The sequence below is a fragment of the Rhinoderma darwinii genome, chromosome 1 (assembly GCF_050947455.1).
Source record: "Rhinoderma darwinii isolate aRhiDar2 chromosome 1, aRhiDar2.hap1, whole genome shotgun sequence".
In the NCBI taxonomy this organism is placed as follows: Eukaryota; Metazoa; Chordata; class Amphibia; order Anura; family Rhinodermatidae; genus Rhinoderma; species Rhinoderma darwinii.
Window position 1 is genome coordinate 150,711,409 of NC_134687.1, and position 19,602 is coordinate 150,731,010.

The 19,602-nt window shown below is 41.6% G+C and overlaps 2 protein-coding genes across 10 annotated transcripts in view; one reads left to right on the top strand and one right to left on the bottom strand.

Annotated features, from left to right (window-relative positions):
• The window catches only part of MFSD8 (major facilitator superfamily domain containing 8), a 31,942-nt gene extending 26,567 nt beyond the window's left edge, over positions 1 to 5,375 (top strand). For 3 of the 5 annotated variants that reach the window (XM_075860459.1, XM_075860460.1, XM_075860461.1), the window contains 4 exons: positions 440 to 574; positions 827 to 930; positions 1,019 to 1,254; positions 3,075 to 5,375. In XM_075860459.1, the coding sequence (XP_075716574.1) occupies positions 440 to 574; positions 827 to 930; positions 1,019 to 1,254; positions 3,075 to 3,281 (682 nt within the window). In that variant the 3' untranslated portion in view covers positions 3,282 to 5,375. Of the gene's footprint in view, positions 1 to 439; positions 579 to 826; positions 931 to 1,018; positions 1,255 to 3,074 lie in introns of those variants that run through there. The other 2 variants (XM_075860458.1, XM_075860462.1) reach the window with 2 other exon arrangements.
• A 3,012-nt stretch (positions 5,376 to 8,387) lies between these two features.
• PLK4 (polo like kinase 4) overlaps positions 8,388 to 19,602 on the bottom strand; it is a 39,507-nt gene continuing 28,292 nt past the window's right edge. For 3 of the 5 annotated variants that reach the window (XM_075860469.1, XM_075860470.1, XM_075860467.1), the window contains 4 exons: positions 19,065 to 19,212; positions 18,365 to 18,496; positions 18,161 to 18,267; positions 8,388 to 8,815 (listed from right to left, as the gene is read on the bottom strand). In XM_075860469.1, the coding sequence (XP_075716584.1) occupies positions 8,716 to 8,815; positions 18,161 to 18,267; positions 18,365 to 18,496; positions 19,065 to 19,212 (487 nt within the window). In that variant the 3' untranslated portion in view covers positions 8,388 to 8,715. The remainder of the gene's footprint in view (positions 8,816 to 18,160; positions 18,268 to 18,364; positions 18,497 to 19,064; positions 19,213 to 19,602) is intronic. The other 2 variants (XM_075860468.1, XM_075860471.1) reach the window with 2 other exon arrangements.

Consider the following 19,602-nt stretch of genomic DNA (forward strand, 5'->3'; position numbering starts at 1 on the left):
GCGGGTCCTTTCTGACTCCCATTGATTCAATTTGAGGTCCGATGCAGAAACCACGGCAAGAAAGGACGTGCTGCTTTTTTTCCCCGCAAGTGTCCAAGAGCCGCCTGGGTGAAAAAAAAACCAAAACTCCTGCTTCCCATTAAAATGAATTGGGGGGGGGTGATTTCAGCCATTTTTTTTGCCACTGATTCAGACGCGGTTTCCATGTCAAATTCAATGCCAAAAAAACCTCAGTGTGAACTGACCCTTAGTGGGGATCTCCAACCATAGACAGTTCAGGCATAACATTACATATGCCATAAGTCTTTTTGGTGGGGGATCTAATAGTTTGCTCTCTGGATTGAGGGTTCTGACTTATGTCATATTTAGTCAATATCTCCTAACAGTCTGTTTAATGAAAAAAACAAGTCCTTGTAGTTTACCCTGTTCGTTTCTGCAGGATCTCTACCCCACTTACAATGGACATGTATGCGTGGACCAGGACTCAGGCTGTATTCTACAATGGAATTATCCTGGCTGCAATTGGTGTTGAGTCAGTTATAGTGTTCATTACCGTGAAAATTATTTCTAAAAAGTAAGTTGTTGAAATGATACTTTTATACCCTTGAGTTTTTTTTATTTCGAATCTTTGTTGAGAAGTTTTCAACAAATTTAGATGGAGTTTTCGCTCACAACTTGACCGCATTCCTTGTTAGATTTAGCGTACACACAATGCACAATATTACTTGATGCAGTGCGTGGGGGATAACATACCAATGCTTTTCATTGACTCTCTCCTTACTCCATTGTTTTACTTGTTTGTTTCTCATTTCCCAATATGACGCAGGACAGGAGAACGAATTTTGCTACTTGGTGGGTTAGCGACTATTTGGGTTGGATTTTTTATCTTGTTACCTTGGGGAAATCAGTATCCAAGCATACAGTGGGGAGGTAAGTAAATATCACTAAAATGGGTACAAAGTCCATTAATCCTTCACCATCATCTTGTGTTCTGACTGATCTCTCTTTTTATATACAGACATCCAGAACTCAACCTATCATAATAAAACCTTCTTGGTGTCAAGTCTCTCCACTTCTGAAAATCATACTGTGGAACCAACGGGCTGTCCGGCAGCTCAGTCCTGGTGTCTCTATACACCCATTATCCACTTAGCTCAGTATATCACGTCTGACATTTTGATTGGCCTGGGCTATCCAGTTTGTAGTGTCATGTGCTACACTTTGTACTCTAAAATTATAGGCCCCAAACCACAGGTAAGACGTTGAATTTTTGAAATATGATTTTTTTTTTTTATTAAAAAGGTTCATTGAAAAGTATGTCAAAGAAAAAAAATATATATAGCAGTAGTTATACTGAATATAATGAGTTATAATGATTTAGAAGATCATCAAAAAGTTAATTTATTTTAGTAATTCAATTCAAAAAGTGAAACTCGTATTATATAGATTCATTACACACAGAGGGATCTATTTCCAGTATTTTTTTTTTTTCTTTTAATGTTGATAATTATGGCTAACGGTTAATTAAAAACCCAAAATTTAGTCTCCGAAAATTTGAATATTGGGTAAAAGTTGAAGATCGTAGACTCATGGTGTGACACTCATCAGCTAATCAACACAGAACACCTGCAGGGGTTTCCTGAGCCTTTACAAGAACTGGTCTGTCGCTCAGTGGTCCAAAGTCCTGTTTTCAGACAAAAGTCAATTTTGCATTTCATTTGGAAATCTCGGTCCCAGAGTCTGGAGGAAGAGTGGAGAGGCATCAATCCAAATGGCTTGCGGTCCAGTGTGAAGTTTCCACAGTCAGTGAGGGTTTGGGGAGCCAAGTCATCTGCTGGTGTTGGTCCACTGTGTTAGATCAAGTCCACAGTCCACGCAGCCGTCTAGCAGGAAATTTTCGTGCACTTCATGCTTCCCTCTGCTGACCAGCTTTATGGAGATGCTGATTTCATTTTCCAGCAGGACTTGGCACCTGCCCACACTGCCAAAAGTACCAATACCTGGTTTAATAACCACAGTATCACTGCGCTTGATTGGCCAGCAAACTCGCCTGACCTAAACCCCCAGAGAATCTATAGGGTATTGTCAAGAGGAAGACGAGACACCAGACCCAACAATGCAGACGAGCTGAAGGCCGCTATCAAAGCAACCTGGGCTTCCATACCACCTCAGCAGTGCCACAGGCTGATCGCCTCCATGCCACACCACATTAATAACACCTCAGCAGTGCCACAGGCTGATCGCCTCCATGCCACGCCGCATTGATGTAGTAATTCATGCAAAAGGAGCCCTGACCAAGTATTGAGGGCATATACTGGACAGACTTTTCAGTAGGCCAACATTTCAGTATTAAAAATTATTTTGGAAATTGGGCTTATATAATAATCTAATTTTCTAAGATACAAAATTTTGGGTTTTCATTAACTGTTCCCATAATCAACATTAAAAGAAAAAAATGCTGGAAATAGATCACTCTGTGTGTAATGAATCTATATAATATATGGAGTTTCACTTTTTGACTTGAATTACTGAAATTAACTTTTTGATTATATTCTAATTCATCACTGACTAGGATAAAAGAAAGTACGTCATGTACAGAATAAGAAACTCCATGATAAGGTTACTTTCTCATTTTCATGAAATAGGCAGGGGTTTGTTAAAGAAATCCAAGTTCTTTTTGATCCTGCATAAATGCTCAAGATGAAGACAACTGTCTCACGGCATCGGGAGCAAAAAAAAGTGATTCCTACTCCGCACTTATTGTTCTGGTTTTCTGTCAATGATCCAGGATAAGCAGCGCTAAGGGTTTTGTTTGATTGGTAAAGAGGGTAGCTTTACTCTGTGCTGTGAAACAAGCTGGGCATGAATGAAGAAAAGTGTAAAAAAAAAAAACATTATCTACATTAAAGCGCCTATTAGGTTAGGTAGGATATAGGGCAGAGCCGCTTTAATCCTCTCTACTGTATGGAATTATAGGCAAGAGTCCCGATACAGAGCTCAGAGTCCTAAATGGATTATAATTGTAAAATACCTTGCATTACTTAGTCTTTCTGGCTTGACTTGTTTTACTTTAGGGTGTCTATATGGGATGGCTAACTGCTGCCGGTAGCGCAGCCCGAACACTGGGACCTGTATTTGTCAGTGAGGTCTATACACACCTGGGACCCAGATGGACCTTTGGACTGATTTGTGGAATTGTAGCAAGTTCTCTCTTACATTTGGTCGTGGTTTACAAAAGACTTATTGCTTTTTCTGTTCGATACGGAAAACTACAGCAATGATCGGAGTTCCAAAGAACAAAAAAAAAACATAAGACTTGTTTTAAAGAATGCAAGATGGAGTAGATTAAATTTTACACAGGAATAATTTATTGCAATGAGATGTAAGGCCACATTCACACGAGCTCATCAGATTCACACGCGTGAATCTGGTCCGTTATGCATCAGTGTGCTTTGCAAGGGGCCTGCATTCACGCAAGCACTTTTTTTAAAATATTTTTTTTAATTGAATTGATGCGTAAATCACGCACAGCACACAGATATACATCCGTGATTTTCACGCACCCATTGACTTCAACGCTGCGTGAAAACTCCTGTATGTGTGAATGGCCCCATTGAAATCAATGGGTCAGTATGCGGTGCGCGATTTTCACGCACAGCACACAGACTAGTTTTATGCTAGTCTGAATGAGCCCTTACTTTCTCACATTTCCATTAATTTTTTTTTCTTATAAAAAGAAATGTATGGGAAAAAAAAAAACGTATTTCCTCTTTATCTTTGAGGAGTATCATCTGTAATATAACAAATCATTTTGAATAATGGAAACCTTTAAGAAAGACAATTGCAAATATGGAACCAAAGAATAACAGTTGTTTAGATAGATTAAAAAAAAAGCAAATTATATTTTTGGATCATTTGTAAGCAATGGTTAATTTTTTTTTTTTACTAAAGATTATGTAATCTTTTTAACGTCTAATTTATTAATGTCTGTCCTTTTTGTGTGTAATGGAAACCAGTCTGCTTCTCTGTTTATTATAAAAGGTGTTTTTCAGTTCTATGTATAAGAGAAAAAAAAACTCATCCCTGTATAAAATGGAGTTTTACAATTTTCTAATATACTTTACTCAACATTTGCAATATTTGTTTGCTGTCTGTTAATGAAAACATTCACATCTGCGTCAGGGCTTTGTTCTGGCGTTCCGTCGGAGCTTTCAGTCAGACAGGTTTCCGTTTGCATCACTATTTATTTCAATGGTGACTGATTTGTCTCAGTTGTGCAAGGGTTCCGTTGTTTTGACGGAATGAATAGCGCAGTAGTAGGCCTCATTTACACGAGCGTGTGCGTTTTGCGCACGCAAAAAAACGCAGCGTTTTGCGCACGCAAAAAAACGCAGCGTTTTGCGTGCGCAAAAGGCACTTGACAGCTCCGTGTGTCATCAGTGTATGATGCGCGGCTGCGTGATTTTCGCGCAGCCGCAATCAGAGATGAGGCTAGTCGACGTCAGTCACTGTCCAGGGTGCTGAAAGAGTTAACTGATCGGCAGTAACTCTTTCAGCACCCTCGACAGTGAATTCCGATCACAATATACAGCAACCTGTGAATAAAAAAGACGTTCATACTTACCAAGAACTTCCTGCTTCCTCCAGTCCGGTCTCCCGGCCATTGCCTTGGTGACGCGTCCCTCTCTTGACATCCGGCCCCACCTCCCTGGATGACGCGGCAGTCCATGTGACCGCTGCAGCCTGTGCTTGGCCTGTGATTGGCTGCAGCTGTCACTTGGACTGAATTGTCATCCCGAGAGGTCAGACTGGAGGAAGAAGCCGGGAGTTATCGGTAAGTCAGAACTTTTTTTTTTTTTACACGTTCATGTATATTGTGATCGGAAGTCACTGTCCAGGGTGCTGAACCAGTTTAACTTTCAGCACCCTGGACAGTGACTGTCCTGACGTCGTGTACCGGAAATTTTTTTGCCGGGTTCGGTCAAAACGAGTTCGGCCGAACCCGGTGAAGTTCGGTTCGCTCATCTTTAAATTCTGACACTCCGTTTGGATGTTTGTAAACAGAAAAGCACGTGGTGCTTTTCGGTTTACATTCAGTTTGACAGCTCTTGCGCGAATCAGTTCGCACGGAAGTGCTTCCGTGCGGCATGCGTTGTTTTCACGCACCCATTGACTTCAATGGGTGCGTGATGCGCGAAAAACGCACGATTATAGAACATGTCGTGAGTTTTACGCAACGCACTCGCGCTGCGCAAAATTCACGCAGTCTGCACTGCCCCATAGAGTAATATAGGTGCGTACGACACGCGTGAAAAGCACGCGCGTATATTACGCTCGTGTAAATGAGGCCGTAGACTGTATTGCTTCCATCAAAACTACAGAACCCTTGCACAACAGAGACAAACTGAAGCCATTTGCACCTGATCCGTCACCATTGAAATCAATGGTGATGCAAACAGAAACCCGTGGTTTTCGTTTTTCAGTCAGGGTTCCGTTCTGACTGAAAGCTCCGACGGAACGCCAGAACGAAGCCTTAGCCCTGCGCTCAGCTTAGAATTAAATTCAAATTCTATCCAGTCTAGGCAATTCTCTGAGCAAACTGGACTCCGGACTGATACATTGTACAAACTGGCAGAGATATGTGCTGCTGATTTATTTAGTTCAGAGCATTGCCTTGACTGGATACAATTGTATCTAATTCTCAGTTGAGAGCAGGACTAAGGCGGGATTCACACGACAGGGTTTCCCGGCCGGGTGCCGGCCGTTCATAAGTCGGCCGGCACCCGGCTGCATTAGGAATAATAGACCCCTAATGGGGCTATTCACACGACCGATTTTTTGACGGCCGGGAAAACTGGCCTTCAAAAAATGGGACATGCCCTATTTTCGGCTGGGTGCCTGGCTCCCATAGAAGGCTATGGGGCCGGGTAATACACGGCCATCACCGGAATGTGTCCCGAGTGATGGCCGGGTCTACCGTCGCTCGCGCACTCTCTCTCCTCCTCACAGTGCATGTGAGGAGGAGGAGGAGGGTCTTTTTTTGCTCCCTTTAGGAGTCGGAATCCCCAATCCCCGGCCGGGGATTCGGGATTCCGCTACAGGAGAAGTGCGTGACTACACTGTCCATATATGGACACAGCGAAGTCACTCACTTCTGCAGCGGAATCCCCGACCTGTGGCAGGGAATTCCTCTCCAGGAGAAGTCAGTGACTACACTGTCCATATATGGACATTGAAGTCAGTGACTTCTCCTGGAAGGGGGGGGGGATGGGTGCAACCTACAGGGGGCTGGGTGGCATCTCCTGCAGGGGGGGCAGGGTGGCATCGCCTGCAGGGGGGCAGGGTGGCATCGCCTGCAGGGGGCTGGGTGGTATTATCTACAAAGGGCTGTGTGTGGCAACAAATTTAAATTAAATTCATCCGATTTTAAAACGGACAGGGAAAAAAACTGATGCAAATCGGCCGGTAAAAACCGGCCCGGAACGGATGCAAACCGGCCGGGAAAATCTGCCAAAAACAGCCGATTTTCCTGGCCGACACTCGGACCCTGTCGTGTGAATGAGGCCTAAGGTCTCATGCACACAACCGTAGCCATATGCACGGGCCGTGTCGTGTCATCCGCGGGCTGTCTGCAATCATGGAACACACACACACACACACCGACTTCATGCGGTCTGTGAAGTGATGCGTCCTGTTTGTTTGTTTTTTGCGGTCTGGGCTCCAGGCAATGCATGCGCCGTGGAAATCACGGTCGTGTGCATTGGCCCGTAGGATATAATATGCCCTATACTATCTGCAATTGCACATAGTAGGCAGAGGCAAATGCACAATCATGTGCATGAGGCCTCGTGCACACAACCGTAGTTACCAGTAATGATGGCTGAATTTGCGGACCCATTCATTCATTTCTACAGGCCACGGACACCTTTCCGTATATAGAAAAAAAGAGGAGGGGAACCTCCAGCTCACCTTTTGTATGCAGATTTTGTACTCTGGTCTCCGCACGGATCCTCGCGTCGGCACGCGTTGTGTGGGATGCAGGAAAAACAGGTGGGTTGGATCCAGCGTAGCTGCGGATAAAAAGGAACATGTTCCAAGTTTAATGAGGATATTAAAAGGAGGTCGATCAGGGTGATGTCCTCGAGTGTTGGGAGAGAAATGGAGGGATTGAGGAAGCCTACGCGTTTCAAACGCTAGCTGCGTTCTTAGATGGCTAAGAACGCAGCTAGCGTTTGAAACGTGTAGGCTTCCTCAATCCCTCCATTTCTCTCCCAGCACTCGAGGACATCACCCTGATCGACCTCCTTTTAATATCCTCATTAAACTTGGAACAAGTTCCTTTTTATCCGCAGCTACGCTGGATCCAACCCACCTGTTTTCCTGCACCTTTCCGTATACTTATGATGTGTGTCCAGGCCGTAGAAATGATCCGCAAGATGTAGACCATGTCCTAGTCGTGTCCGCATTGCGGCACGGACTCGCCCATAGAAGTCTATGGGCGCTTCCGAAATTATGGACTGCTACGGAATTGCATCCGTATTTGCGGACAGTACAAACCCTTACGGTCGTGTGCATGAGGCCTAAAGCTGTGATGGTCTGCAGTCCTGTGAATGTTAACACTCATTTACAGACATCAACCAAAGATCTTAACCCCTTCAGGACTGAGCTTATTTTGGCCTTCAGGACCGAGCTTATTTTGGCCTTCAGGACCAGCCCCATTTTTTATTTTTTTTTAAATCTGACATTTCATTTTATGTGGTAATAACTCTGGAATGCTTTTACCTATCCAAGCGATTCTGGGATTGTTTTCTCGTGACATATTGTACTTTGTTAGTGGAAAAATGTTGTCAAATTCATTGCTTTGTGACAAACACATTTAAAGAAAATGTGCAAAAATTATGATTTTTCTAATTTTAAATGTATCTGCTTGTAAAACAGATAGTAATACCACACATTCCATATGTCTACTTTTGTTTGCATCGTTTTTTTGAACATTTTTTTATTTTTCTAGGACGTTATACGGCTTAGAGCTTTAGCAGCATTTTCTCATGTTTTCAAGAAATTTTCAAAAGGCTATTTTCTGGTTTTGAGGGGTTATTTTTATTGACCTCATCAGAAGAGGTTTAGCAGTGTAAGCAGATGGATCCCTCAACCACACCATGGTCTTTAGTATGGGGCATGTTATGGGATGGTCACTAGTTGTAGTGGTTCAGGGCATTAAAAAAATGGGATTTATGCTGAAACTAATCTGGTAGATGTGCATAACAACCAAACACCAATAGCGCATAGCAACTAGAACTTTACATTTCACTTACATCATCTTAACTGCGGAGCATGTTCACTGAACATTGCTTAGTTTACATAATATTAATGGAAAGATCTGTCAATCTTGTCACTGCATTTATTATGTCGATTTCTGCAGGAATATTTCATTAGCATGGTTACAATATATAAGTTAACATAAAAATAAAAAAACACTTTTCTTATTACAAGACATACAACATTTACATATAGACAGTTCTACCGAAGTATCATCCATGATAGTGGTGGCTCCAACTCACACTTATGTACATCTTATGTCAGAATTTAAAGACGTTATTGAAAATAAAATAAAAACGGCACCTTACAAAATGTCTTAAGACAGGCGGATGTGGGAAAATGGTCATGTATTAGTAAGTGAAGACATTTAAAGGTTAAAACAATAAAGGTTTATAGTCACGAGTGGCTTGAAGAATTTGCAAAGAGCATCAAGATAGAAGAGAGACACTGTAATTTATTTTTGATGTATTCTGGGAGCTTGTCGTTTTCTCCGTGTCTGCAAAACAAAAATGTGGTATTTTTATTATGTTATAGACTAGTTATTGTATATGCTACACAATTATACATCTCAAACATGCTATTTACTACTACTTTGCCATGTTGTAGTACCCAGAAAATTTCTCATGTGTTTATTTTATTTAAGTTCTGTGTTTGTAATGTCGCTGCAGAATTTACTTTGTCCCTTAACGTTGGACATGATCTGCATTGGTCTATGAGTTCCATATTAATGAATGCTCTCTCACTGGTGGATCTGAGAGAGGCCGGCCGGAGAGACCGTGACACGCAGCGTCAGTGTTCAGTCTCTGCCCCCAGGGGCCGGATCTATCTTTATTTATAGGAAAATGAGAGTAGGTGGTAACCTCGACTTGCAAACATAAACATTCTAAATATGGTAATATCCCAAAACTCCACATATATCTTTAGCCATAAGAAATACAATGTCATCACGTTTTGTCACGTCCACCATTGTAACAGCTGAAACGCAAAGCCATAAACCAAACTACTTAGAATAGAATAGCCTTCCCCGCTGTAGACTGTTTCAGCAGATCTCTGAGCATCAGGGACAACTGTCCATAGCAGTACATATTAAGCACTTTTAGGTTTACACATAAAGATATTAAAATATTTTTGACAATAGTAAGAGAACTTGCACAAATTACATTTAATAGCAAATAATTGTACTTCTAAAATCTGTGAAAATGAGCTTTTCCAGTATTGTGCTAAACCATATTTTTCCCCATATAGAGCATCGTATCAGAGCATTTAAACTTCGACAGTCTTATATGGTTTAAATACGGCTCCATAAGGGTACCCATACACACAGCAGGTTTGCTGTGGATTCTTCCACAAAAAAAAATCCATACGTGTTACACCACCTACATTGAAAAAGAAAAAAAAAAAAAGTGATATCCGCAGCACGCTCTGATTTTTGTACATGTTTCTGTAAAAAATCTGCAGTTTTTTTTGTCCTGTGTGGTCCAGGCCTAATAGAAAATTTGCCTGGTGGCAAAGCAGGTTTTAGCATAAAGTACCGAGTATATACACTAAGAAAACATGGTACACAGCCTGAATTACTTCCAATATGATTAAAGGGAACCTGTCGACTACCATAATGGTCCCAGCGTTTGGTAGGATTGTAAAACTATGTGCCCACATACCTTTTCATTGCTTTGTCCAGGTAAACGACTGTCATGTGCAAATTACTCGTAGACAGCGTGAAAAATACGCCTTTGTGGGTCGCTCATATGCAAGATTCTTAAATGATCCACCAGAAATATTTAAAAAAGTGATTTATTCATATACATACATAGAAATGCATAGCACCAGTATTTATATATCAAACTGAGGTCTTCGTCAGGCATGTCATGCCTGACGAAGACCTCAGTTCGAGGTTGAAACGCGTAGCACCAGTATTTATATGTATGTATACGAAGAAATCACTATTTTTTCGAATACTTATGGTGGATCATTTAAGAATCTTGCACGAGAGCGCCCCACAAAGGAGTATTTTTCATACGGTCTACGAATTTATTGGTCCACGAGGGAAATCTCCATCCACGGAGCCATTCACCCAGGGTCAACTCCGGAGGCCTGCCGAGAGTGCCGAAAGTAGGGGTACAGCCTCCCAATTTGCTCCAAATTTGAGTTGTGCCGACAACTATCAGGCGAGTCAAACCTGATTCACCTATCTTTTCCACAAATTATCCCCAATGGTATTACCTTAGAGGAGTGCCGTTTTCTCTTTGTTTTTCTATTAAGCACATATGCAAATTACTTCAAGTCCCACCCAGGTGATCCATTTCTCAGCAAGCGCTCATACTCTCACCATTTTAGCCTGCTTAACTCCGACCCCTTGCTCAGGATTGACTTCAGTAAGGATAAGAGTGACATGGCAATAGTGTGCCGACTTTAATCCTAAGCAAGGGTGCAGAGTTGAGAAGGCTAAAATGGTGAGAACAGATGCACTTGCAGGAAAATGGACCACCCGAGTGGCAGGTGCAGGGTAATAAAGTAGTTTATCTGGACAAAAGACTCAACAAGCAATTCAAAAGGTATGTGGGCGCATCGTTTTACAAAACCTACCAAATGCTGGTACCAGTAGGCAAATAGGAGCGGACAGGTTCACTTTAAAGGGTATTCCCATCAAAGACATTTATGGCACAAATGTTTGATAGCTGCACAGGCCCCAGCTCTGGAACCCACATCTATCTCCTAAACAGAGTTTCTCGGTTTCATCTGGTGAAGGGTCTACTGGGCATAGACTCAGTGGAGAGGTAGCCGGGATTATGGAAACTCTGCTGTACTCCACTTTGAAGTGAATGGGAGTTACAGAAACTGCATACCACAGCGAGCTAAGCTGTTTCCGTAATCCCGGCCACCTCTCTACTAAGTCTTGACCTGATCGAAGCAACCAAAAGTTGACTCGCCAGGTGTGGGTGGGGGACCCCTTTGGAGATAGCTGCGGGTTCTCAGACATTTCTAGGTGCATCTAACAGACATATGGCATATTTGCAGGATATGGCAAATATGTCTAAAATGTGAATACCCCTTCAACCCCCACTGATTATCTTGAGTTGTGCTCGTTTATTAGGAAAAGGACAATACTGTTTAGAACTAGCACAGCTCAGGGCAGCAGCGTGACTGCAGAAGAAGCCTACTAAATCTTTGCATTAAAATGAGACCAAAATCGTGGCTCTAGCCAGTTTGAAGTGGGAGCTGCATTTCTGCTCTTCTGCCTGCATGTAGAGCAGTAGGGGACGTGCTGACAGCAGTGCAGGGAGAGGGGGATCGATGATCTTTCTTGTGTCCCTGTATGACTTCAGATGACCCTAGGGGAGGTGTAACATGAACTTTTGTTAATGTTATCAACCCCCTTCTTTTTCACCTGCTCTCTACGTGTCACGTTATATATTTCTATAGAACGCCTAATTAGGCTGTTAACCCAACAACCCAGAAAAATACGTCAAATAAAATGTTTCAAAAAAATAAAACTCCCAAGTAAATATTTTTTCCTTTATGCAACTTTATTGTTAAAAGAACAAATGAATAAAAAAAAAAAAAAAACTATGTGCGCCAAAATGGTACAAATGAAAACTACAAAGTCATCCCACCAAAAACAGCATCATAAAAATGATATGGGTCTTGGAATGTGGCGAGACAAAAATAAGTTATTCTGTTAAAAAAGGGTTTTTAATTGTGAAAGAGTAGTTATAGAATTTGTATTATGTTTACGTTTGGTATCTTTGTAATCATAGTATAAAGTTATATTGTTATTTATACCGCACGATAAACACCCTAAGAGTAAATCCAACGAAAGAATGGTGAAATTGCAGTGGTTTTTTTTCTCCCAAAAACTATTAAAAAGTTATTCAATACATTATATGTACCCCAAAAACGATTCCTATAAAAAATACAACTCATCCCACAAACTACAAGGTCTCATACAGCTATATTTGAAGAAGAAATTAGAAAGTTATTACTGCTGGAACACAAGGGTAAGACATTTTACAGTAAAAATGTTTATCACTAAGGGGTTAAAATGCACTTCGAGGCTCTGTCACCACATTATAAATGCTCCATCTCTTACAGAATGTGATCGGCGCTATAATGTAGGTAACAGTGGTTTTTATTTAGAAAAACAATCTATTTTCACCAAGTTATAACCTATTTTAGCTTTATGCTAATTACTTTCTTAATGGCCAACTCGGCGTGTTTTTACTTTTGACCAAGTGGGCATTGTGGAGAGAAGTGTATGACGATGACCAATCAGCGTCATACACTTCTCTCCATTTGTACTCAGCACAGCGTGATCTCGCGAGATCAAGCTGTGCTGTCACATACACACACGTTAACTTTACTGAAGTGTCTTGAGAGTGAATAGACATCACCTACAGCCAGAATACTGTCTCTTCACACTCCGGTAAAGTTTGCGGTCATTCACAGCGTGATCTCGCGAGATCACTATGTGCAGCGATTAAGTCCCACACAAACTTTACCGAAGTGTCGGGAGTGTGAATAGACATCGCGTCCTGGCTAGAGGTGATGTCTATTCACTGTCAAGACACTTCAGTAAAGTTAGGGTATGTGCACACACACTAATTACGTCCGTAATTGACGGACGTATTTCGGCCGCAAGGACCGAAACACAGTGCAGGGAGCCGGGCCTCCTAGCATCATACTTATGTACGATGCTAGGAGTCCCTGCCTCTCCGTGGATCTACTGTCCCGTACTGAAAACATGATTACAGTACGGGACAGTTGTCCTGCAGCGAGGCAGGGACTCCTAGCATCGTACATAACTATGATGCTAGTAGCCCGGCTCCCTGCACTGTGTTCGGTCCGGGACTTGCGGCCGAAATACGTCCGTCAATTACGGACGTAATTAGTGTGTGTGCACATACCCTAAATGTGGGTGTACGTGACAGCACAGCAAGATCACGCTGAGCAGAGTACAAATGGACATGAATGAAGAGAAGTGTATGATGCCGATTGGTCAGCTCCATACACTTCTCTCCACAACGCCCACTTGGTCAAAAGTAAAAAACACGCCCAGTTGGGAAATAAACTAATTAGCATAAAGCTAAAATCGCTCATAACTTAGTGAAAATAGATCGTTTTCCAAAATTAAAAAAATACAAATTACAGTGCCGATCACATTAAGTAGGAGATAGGGCACTTAATGTGGTGACAGAGCCTCTTTAAAGGCACTTGAGTTATGCGCCAGCCATTTTTACTTGAAAGATAAATTCAAAATCTACAAGAAAAAAATAAGTTATTTTCAATTTTAGTGAGGCTGTTAGTGGGGGTTAACCCCTTAAGGACGCAGCCTTGTTTTGGCCTTAAGGCTCAGAGCCCATTTTTCAAATCTGACATATTTCACTTTATGTGGTAATAACGTCGGAATGCTTAAACCTATCCAAGCGATTCTGAGATTGTTTTCACATTGGGCTTTATGTTAGTGGTAAAATTTGGACGATATATTCAGTGTTTATTGGTAAAAAATTGCAAAATTTAGGGAAAATTTTTAAAAAATAGCATTTTTCAGAATTTAAATGCATCTGCTTGTAAAACAGACTGTTATACCACCCAAAATAGTTACTAGTTCACATTTCCCATATGTCTACTTTAGATTGGCATAGTTTTTTGAACAGTCTTTTCTTTTTCTTGGAAGTTACAAGGCTTAGAACATAAACAGCAATTTCTCTTTTTTTTTTAAAGAAAATGACAAAAGCCTTTTTTTTTTTTTTTAAGGTACCTGTTCCGTTCTGAAGTGGCTTTGAGGGGCCTATGTATTAGAAACCCCGATAAAACACCATTTTAAAAACTAGACCCCTCAAAGTATTCAAAACAGAATTTAGAAAGTTTTTTAACCCTTCAGGCATTTCACAGAAATTAAAGCAAAGTGGAGGTGAAATTTGCAAATTTCATTTTTCTTGCTGAATTTCAATTTTATTAATTTTTTTTTGTGTAACACGGAAGGTTTTACCAGAGAAACACTACTAAATATGTATTGTCCAGATTCTGCAGTTTTTAGAAATGTCCCACATGTGGCTCTAGTGCGCTCGTGGACTAAAACACAAGCCCCAGAAGCAAAGAAGCACCTTGTACATTTTGAGGCCTCTTTTTTATTTGAATATATTTTAGGCAGCATGCCAGGTTTGAAAAGGTGTTGAGGTGCCAAAACAGTAGGAATCCCCCAATAGTGACCCCATTTTGGAAACTACACCCCTCAAGGAATTCATTTATGGTTGTTGTTACCATTTTGACCGCACAGTTTTTTCACATCACCTATTTTAATTGGGCTGTGAAATTAAAAAAATAATTTTTTCCAATAAGATGTAATTTCTGATCAAAATTTCCTATTTTCACAGGGAACAAAATACCCCATTGTGTTGCCCAATTTGTCCTTAGTGCGGCAATACCCAATTTTGTGGTGATAAACTGCCGTTTGGGCCCATGGGAGGGCTCAGAAGGAAAGGAGCGCTATGTGTTTGTTGGAGTCCAGATTTTGCTGGATTGGTTTTCGGGTGCCATGTCGCATTTGCAGAGCCCCAGAGATATCAAAGCAATGGAAACCCACCAGAAGTGACCCCATTTTGGAAACTACACCCCTCAAGGAATTCATTTATGGGTGTTGTGACCATTTTGACCCCACAGTTTTTTCACAGAACTTATTTGAATTGGGCTGGGAATTAAAACAAAATTATTTTTTCCAATAATATGTAGTTTGGGCTGAAAATTTCTAATTTTCACAAGAAATAAAATACCCCATTCTGTTGCCCAATTTGTCCTGAGTGCGGCAGTACCCCATTTGTGGTGATAAACTGCCGTTTGGGCCCATGGGAGGGCTCTGAAGGAAAGGACCACCATTTGGCCTACTGGGGATTTTTTGGTGCAAAGTCATGTATGCAGAAGCCCCTGAGGTATCAGTACAGTTGAAACCCCCGAGAAGTGACCCCGTTTTAAAAACTACACCCTTGAGGCATTCATCTAGAGGTGTAGTGAGCATTTGGACCGGAGACATACACCCCATAAACTGTAATGTGAGTTCTCATGGGTACATCAATACCCTACATGTGGCTGTAATCAGCTGCCTAGGCACGCAGCAGGGCTCAGAGGGGAAAGACGAGGGGGGATAAGCTGTGCCGAGTACATCAGGGTAAGTAAAACTGGGGTAGATTAAAAATCAAGGGCTGTATGATACATTTTGAAGCACTCTTTCATACGGAGCCTTAGTTTTTCGGGACACGTATCACATTTATATATTGTGTCCTTCCTTATCCCCCTCTTATAGCAGACTTTGTACCTCTTGACTTTTTCCTTTCTTGCCAGTTTGGGGAACTTCTCCTGGAAAAGGTTGCCCTGGTACGATGCGTGTGGCCTCGCCTCCAGAAGTACTGGGTGCCCCCCCCCCCACCCCCTTCTTGGTCCCTAAAAATTAGTTTCTTGATAACCACCTCTTGAAATTCCAGGAAAGTTCCCGTCTGGCCTGTACATCGATGTAGCACGTACGCTTTGTACAATGCCATCTGTATGATGTGCCCGGCCAGCTTCTTATATCACACCGCATAGCGCTGTAGGGCTTCAGGACTTGATCTGACAAGTCCACCCCTCCCATGTACCTATTGTAGTCCAGGATGCAGTCTGGTTTGGGGGTCTCTGTACTGGTACCTCGTCCTGGTACATGGGTACTGGTGTGACATCTCTCTTGTCCTTGTACTGGACACACAATATGCTAGAATGTGCCCTGCTCTCACCCCTTCTGAGTGTTTGCCCTGCAGAGCCTTAGGGAGGCCTCTCAGATTTCTTCTAGCAGTGCCGCATGCCGCAGGACTTCTGGGAGCGAGGCAGTTGAAGAGTGGGACGCTGGTATAAAAATTATCCAGGTAGAGGTGGTAACCCTGGTCCAGCAGTGGGTGCCCCAAATCCCACACAAGTTTTGCATTAATTCCCAGTAAAGGGGGGGGGGGCATTCTGGGGGCTGAGCACTGGTGTCCTTCCCTTCATATATCCTAAATCTGTAGGTATACCCTGATGCACTCTCGCACAGCTTATACATCTTTACGCCATACCATGCCCGCTTACCCGGCAAGTACTCGCGGAATTGAACCCTCCCTTTAAAATGTACCAAGGACTCATCAATAGCAATACACTTCTCGGGGGTGTATGATTGGGAAAACCGGGCACTGAAACGGTCTAATAGGGGTCTCCGTTTATACAAACGGTCAAAACTGGGATCATCTCGGGGTGGGCATGGCTCATTATCAGTATAATATAAGAAGTGAAGTATTGCCTAATTTATTAATTTTTTTAGGTTCCAGTTCAGTTCTGAAGTTGCTTTGAGGGGCCTATATATTAGACACCCCTATCAAACACCCCATTTTAGAAACTAGACCCCTCAAAGTATTCACAACATTTATGAACCCTTTAGGTGTTTCACGGGAATTTAGAGCAAAGTAGAGGTGAAATCTACTCTTTTTTTTGTCCGAAAATCCTTTATACCACCAGAGAAACGCAACTCAATATTTATTGCCCAGATTCTGCAGTTTTGAGAAATATCCCACATGTGGCCCTAGTGTGGTAGTGGTCTGAAGCATCGGCCTCCGAAGCAAAGGAGCACCTAGCGGATTATGAGACCTCCTTTTTATTAACAGTGGAAACCCCCCAAAAGTTACCCCATTTTGGAAACTAGACCCCTTGAGGAATCCATTGTAGTTTTCTTGGGGTGCATGCGACTTTTTGATCAGTTTTTATTCTATTTTTAAGTGGCGCGGTGACTAAAAAACAGCAATTCTACTATTGTTTTTTTATTCTATTTTTTTTTTCTACAGCGTTCACCGTGCGCTATAAATGACATTCACTTTATTCTGCGGGGCGATACGATTACGGCGATACCAGATGTTTATAGTTTGTTTTTTTATGTCTTATGGCGTTGCACAATAAAATACGTTTTGTAATAAATCATTCACTTTTTGTGTTACCTTATTCTAAGCGCCAGAACTTTTTTATTTTTCAATCAATAAAGCCGTGCGAGGACTTATTTTTTGCGTAACGAACTGTAGTTTCCATCAATACCATTTTTAGGTACATGCGACTTTTTGATCTCTTTTTATTCCATTTTTTGGGAGGTGAGTGACCAAACAATTGTGATTCTGGTACGGTTTATTATTTTCTTTTACGGCGTTCACCGTGCGGGATAAATAACGAAATAATTTTGTAGTTCAGGCCGTTACGGACGCGGCGATACCAATTATGTATAGTTTATTTGTTTATATATTTTTATTAATAATAAAGGACTGATAAAAGTAAAAATCCCCCTTTTTCCCTTATTACTTTTAAATCTTTTATTTTCTTATTTTTACACATCTTTTACTTTTTTACTTTGTCCCACTAGGGTACTTGAGGGCAGGAGGCCCTGATCGCTAATCTAATACACTGCACTACATGCGTAGTGCAGTGTATTAGAGCTGTCAGCTACTCACTGACAGCAAGCATAGTGGGTCCTGACTTAGTCAGGACCCACTAGGCTTCCGTCGATGGCATAGCCGGACGCCATCGTGTAGGCAGCTTAACCTCTAAAAAGCCGTGATCGCTATTGAACACGGCTTTTCAGGGGTTAATCAGCGGGGACACAGCGATCGGTCCCCGCTGTAGGAGCGGTCACAGCTCCTGTATGTGTCGGGAGGACGGCCAAAATGGCCGTTACTCACGTGACGCACTATTCCGTCATGGAGCGCGAACAGGGCGGTTTCCATGACGGAATAGTAAGTCACTGAGCGTTAAGGGGTTAATGGAGTATAACTCAGTAGAAGTATATTGCAATACAAACTTTTCTGCTCACCTGGTTACTTGTCCATTTGGCGCGGTGTATATAATAGACGAGACTCCAGGCTGAACAACAAGTTGGGAGCCATCGTTGAATTGCACCCATACAGCCCCAGTATTTAACTATTAAAAAAAGAAAATGGAAACAATTGAAAATAAAAATCAGCAAACCTTGGGCTTTCCAACCCTTATCAATTTTATCCAGTATTATTCTACTCACCTGAGATGCCCAGCCAACATTTTTTACAAAAACAGACTTCAAGACTTGGCCAGGATCTGGAGTGTGACTTTTTGATGTGCTGGATGAAGGGCCACTCTGAGATGAAAACACAGATCCCTCATAGGAAATAATCTATGCAAGAAACAGTTTCAATATCAAGTTGAAAAATAATTATAGATATACGGTGGTGAGTATACATCAAAATAAGAGGTATATTTTTTTTGCCCCAAACGTTAGCGATTTCTGTAGGGGAAATATGATCAGTGATCAGCTGTTTTGTGTTTTAAACATGTACATGAAAATTCAGTTCATATGAATGGCTTTGTAAGCCACTGAGCGGCCAATGAAATACGCTCCGATAAATGAAGCCACGGTCTCTGGATACTATAGGAGACAAGATTTTATACAAAGCATTTTGCCATATTATAGAAATAATTCTTCAGTTTAATTAATAACCCAATATAATTTCCTCCCTGTGAAAATCTAAATCTGCCAGTGCTGTGCGCGGTCACAACCAGGTTGTGACCATGTACATTATTCTTCCAAATGGTAGATAATCCCCGTTTCTTTCCTGGTTTACTTTTTTTTTTTTAGGTTTTTTTCCACCTTCCCTGAAATACTATAAAACAGCACAACATACCTGAAGATTATGATTCTAAACGAGTAATTTGTATACTTATCCATGCCATAAACTACTTACAGAGGGATTGATGTTAGACATCTGTTGTGGAGGGTTTGAACTGACAAATGCCCGATTAGAAGGGCTTGGATCCTTGTGTCCACACACAGCCTCCCCAGTAGAGACAGCTCGTGATGGAGGTTTTGGGGAATCAGTGCTTATTGGTCTCCTGTGTTTAGCAAAAGGAGGAATCGTAATTATTCCAGATCTAAAATTAGTTTGTAAACATTCGGCCATACAGAAAAAAGTATGAAGCTGTATGTTGATTGGCCAGCGTCATACAGAAGACATTACGCCACCCAGAGTGAAAAGAAAGTAATCTCCTACTAGTATTTGGCTATTAAAACTCAACTTTTAAAACAAATGTTTTTTTAAACAAATCACATTAGTGATCAGTATCATAGCGCATTTAGTTTAGTTCGGAGATAGGGAATTGATAAACTGGTGACCGAGTCTCTTAAGAGACTGGCGTATGAAACGCAAGTCCATATTAAATTCCCCCTTGGTTTCAGTTGTTTGCAGACAGTCTTGTGGACTGACTTATTAAAAGGGGTCGTCA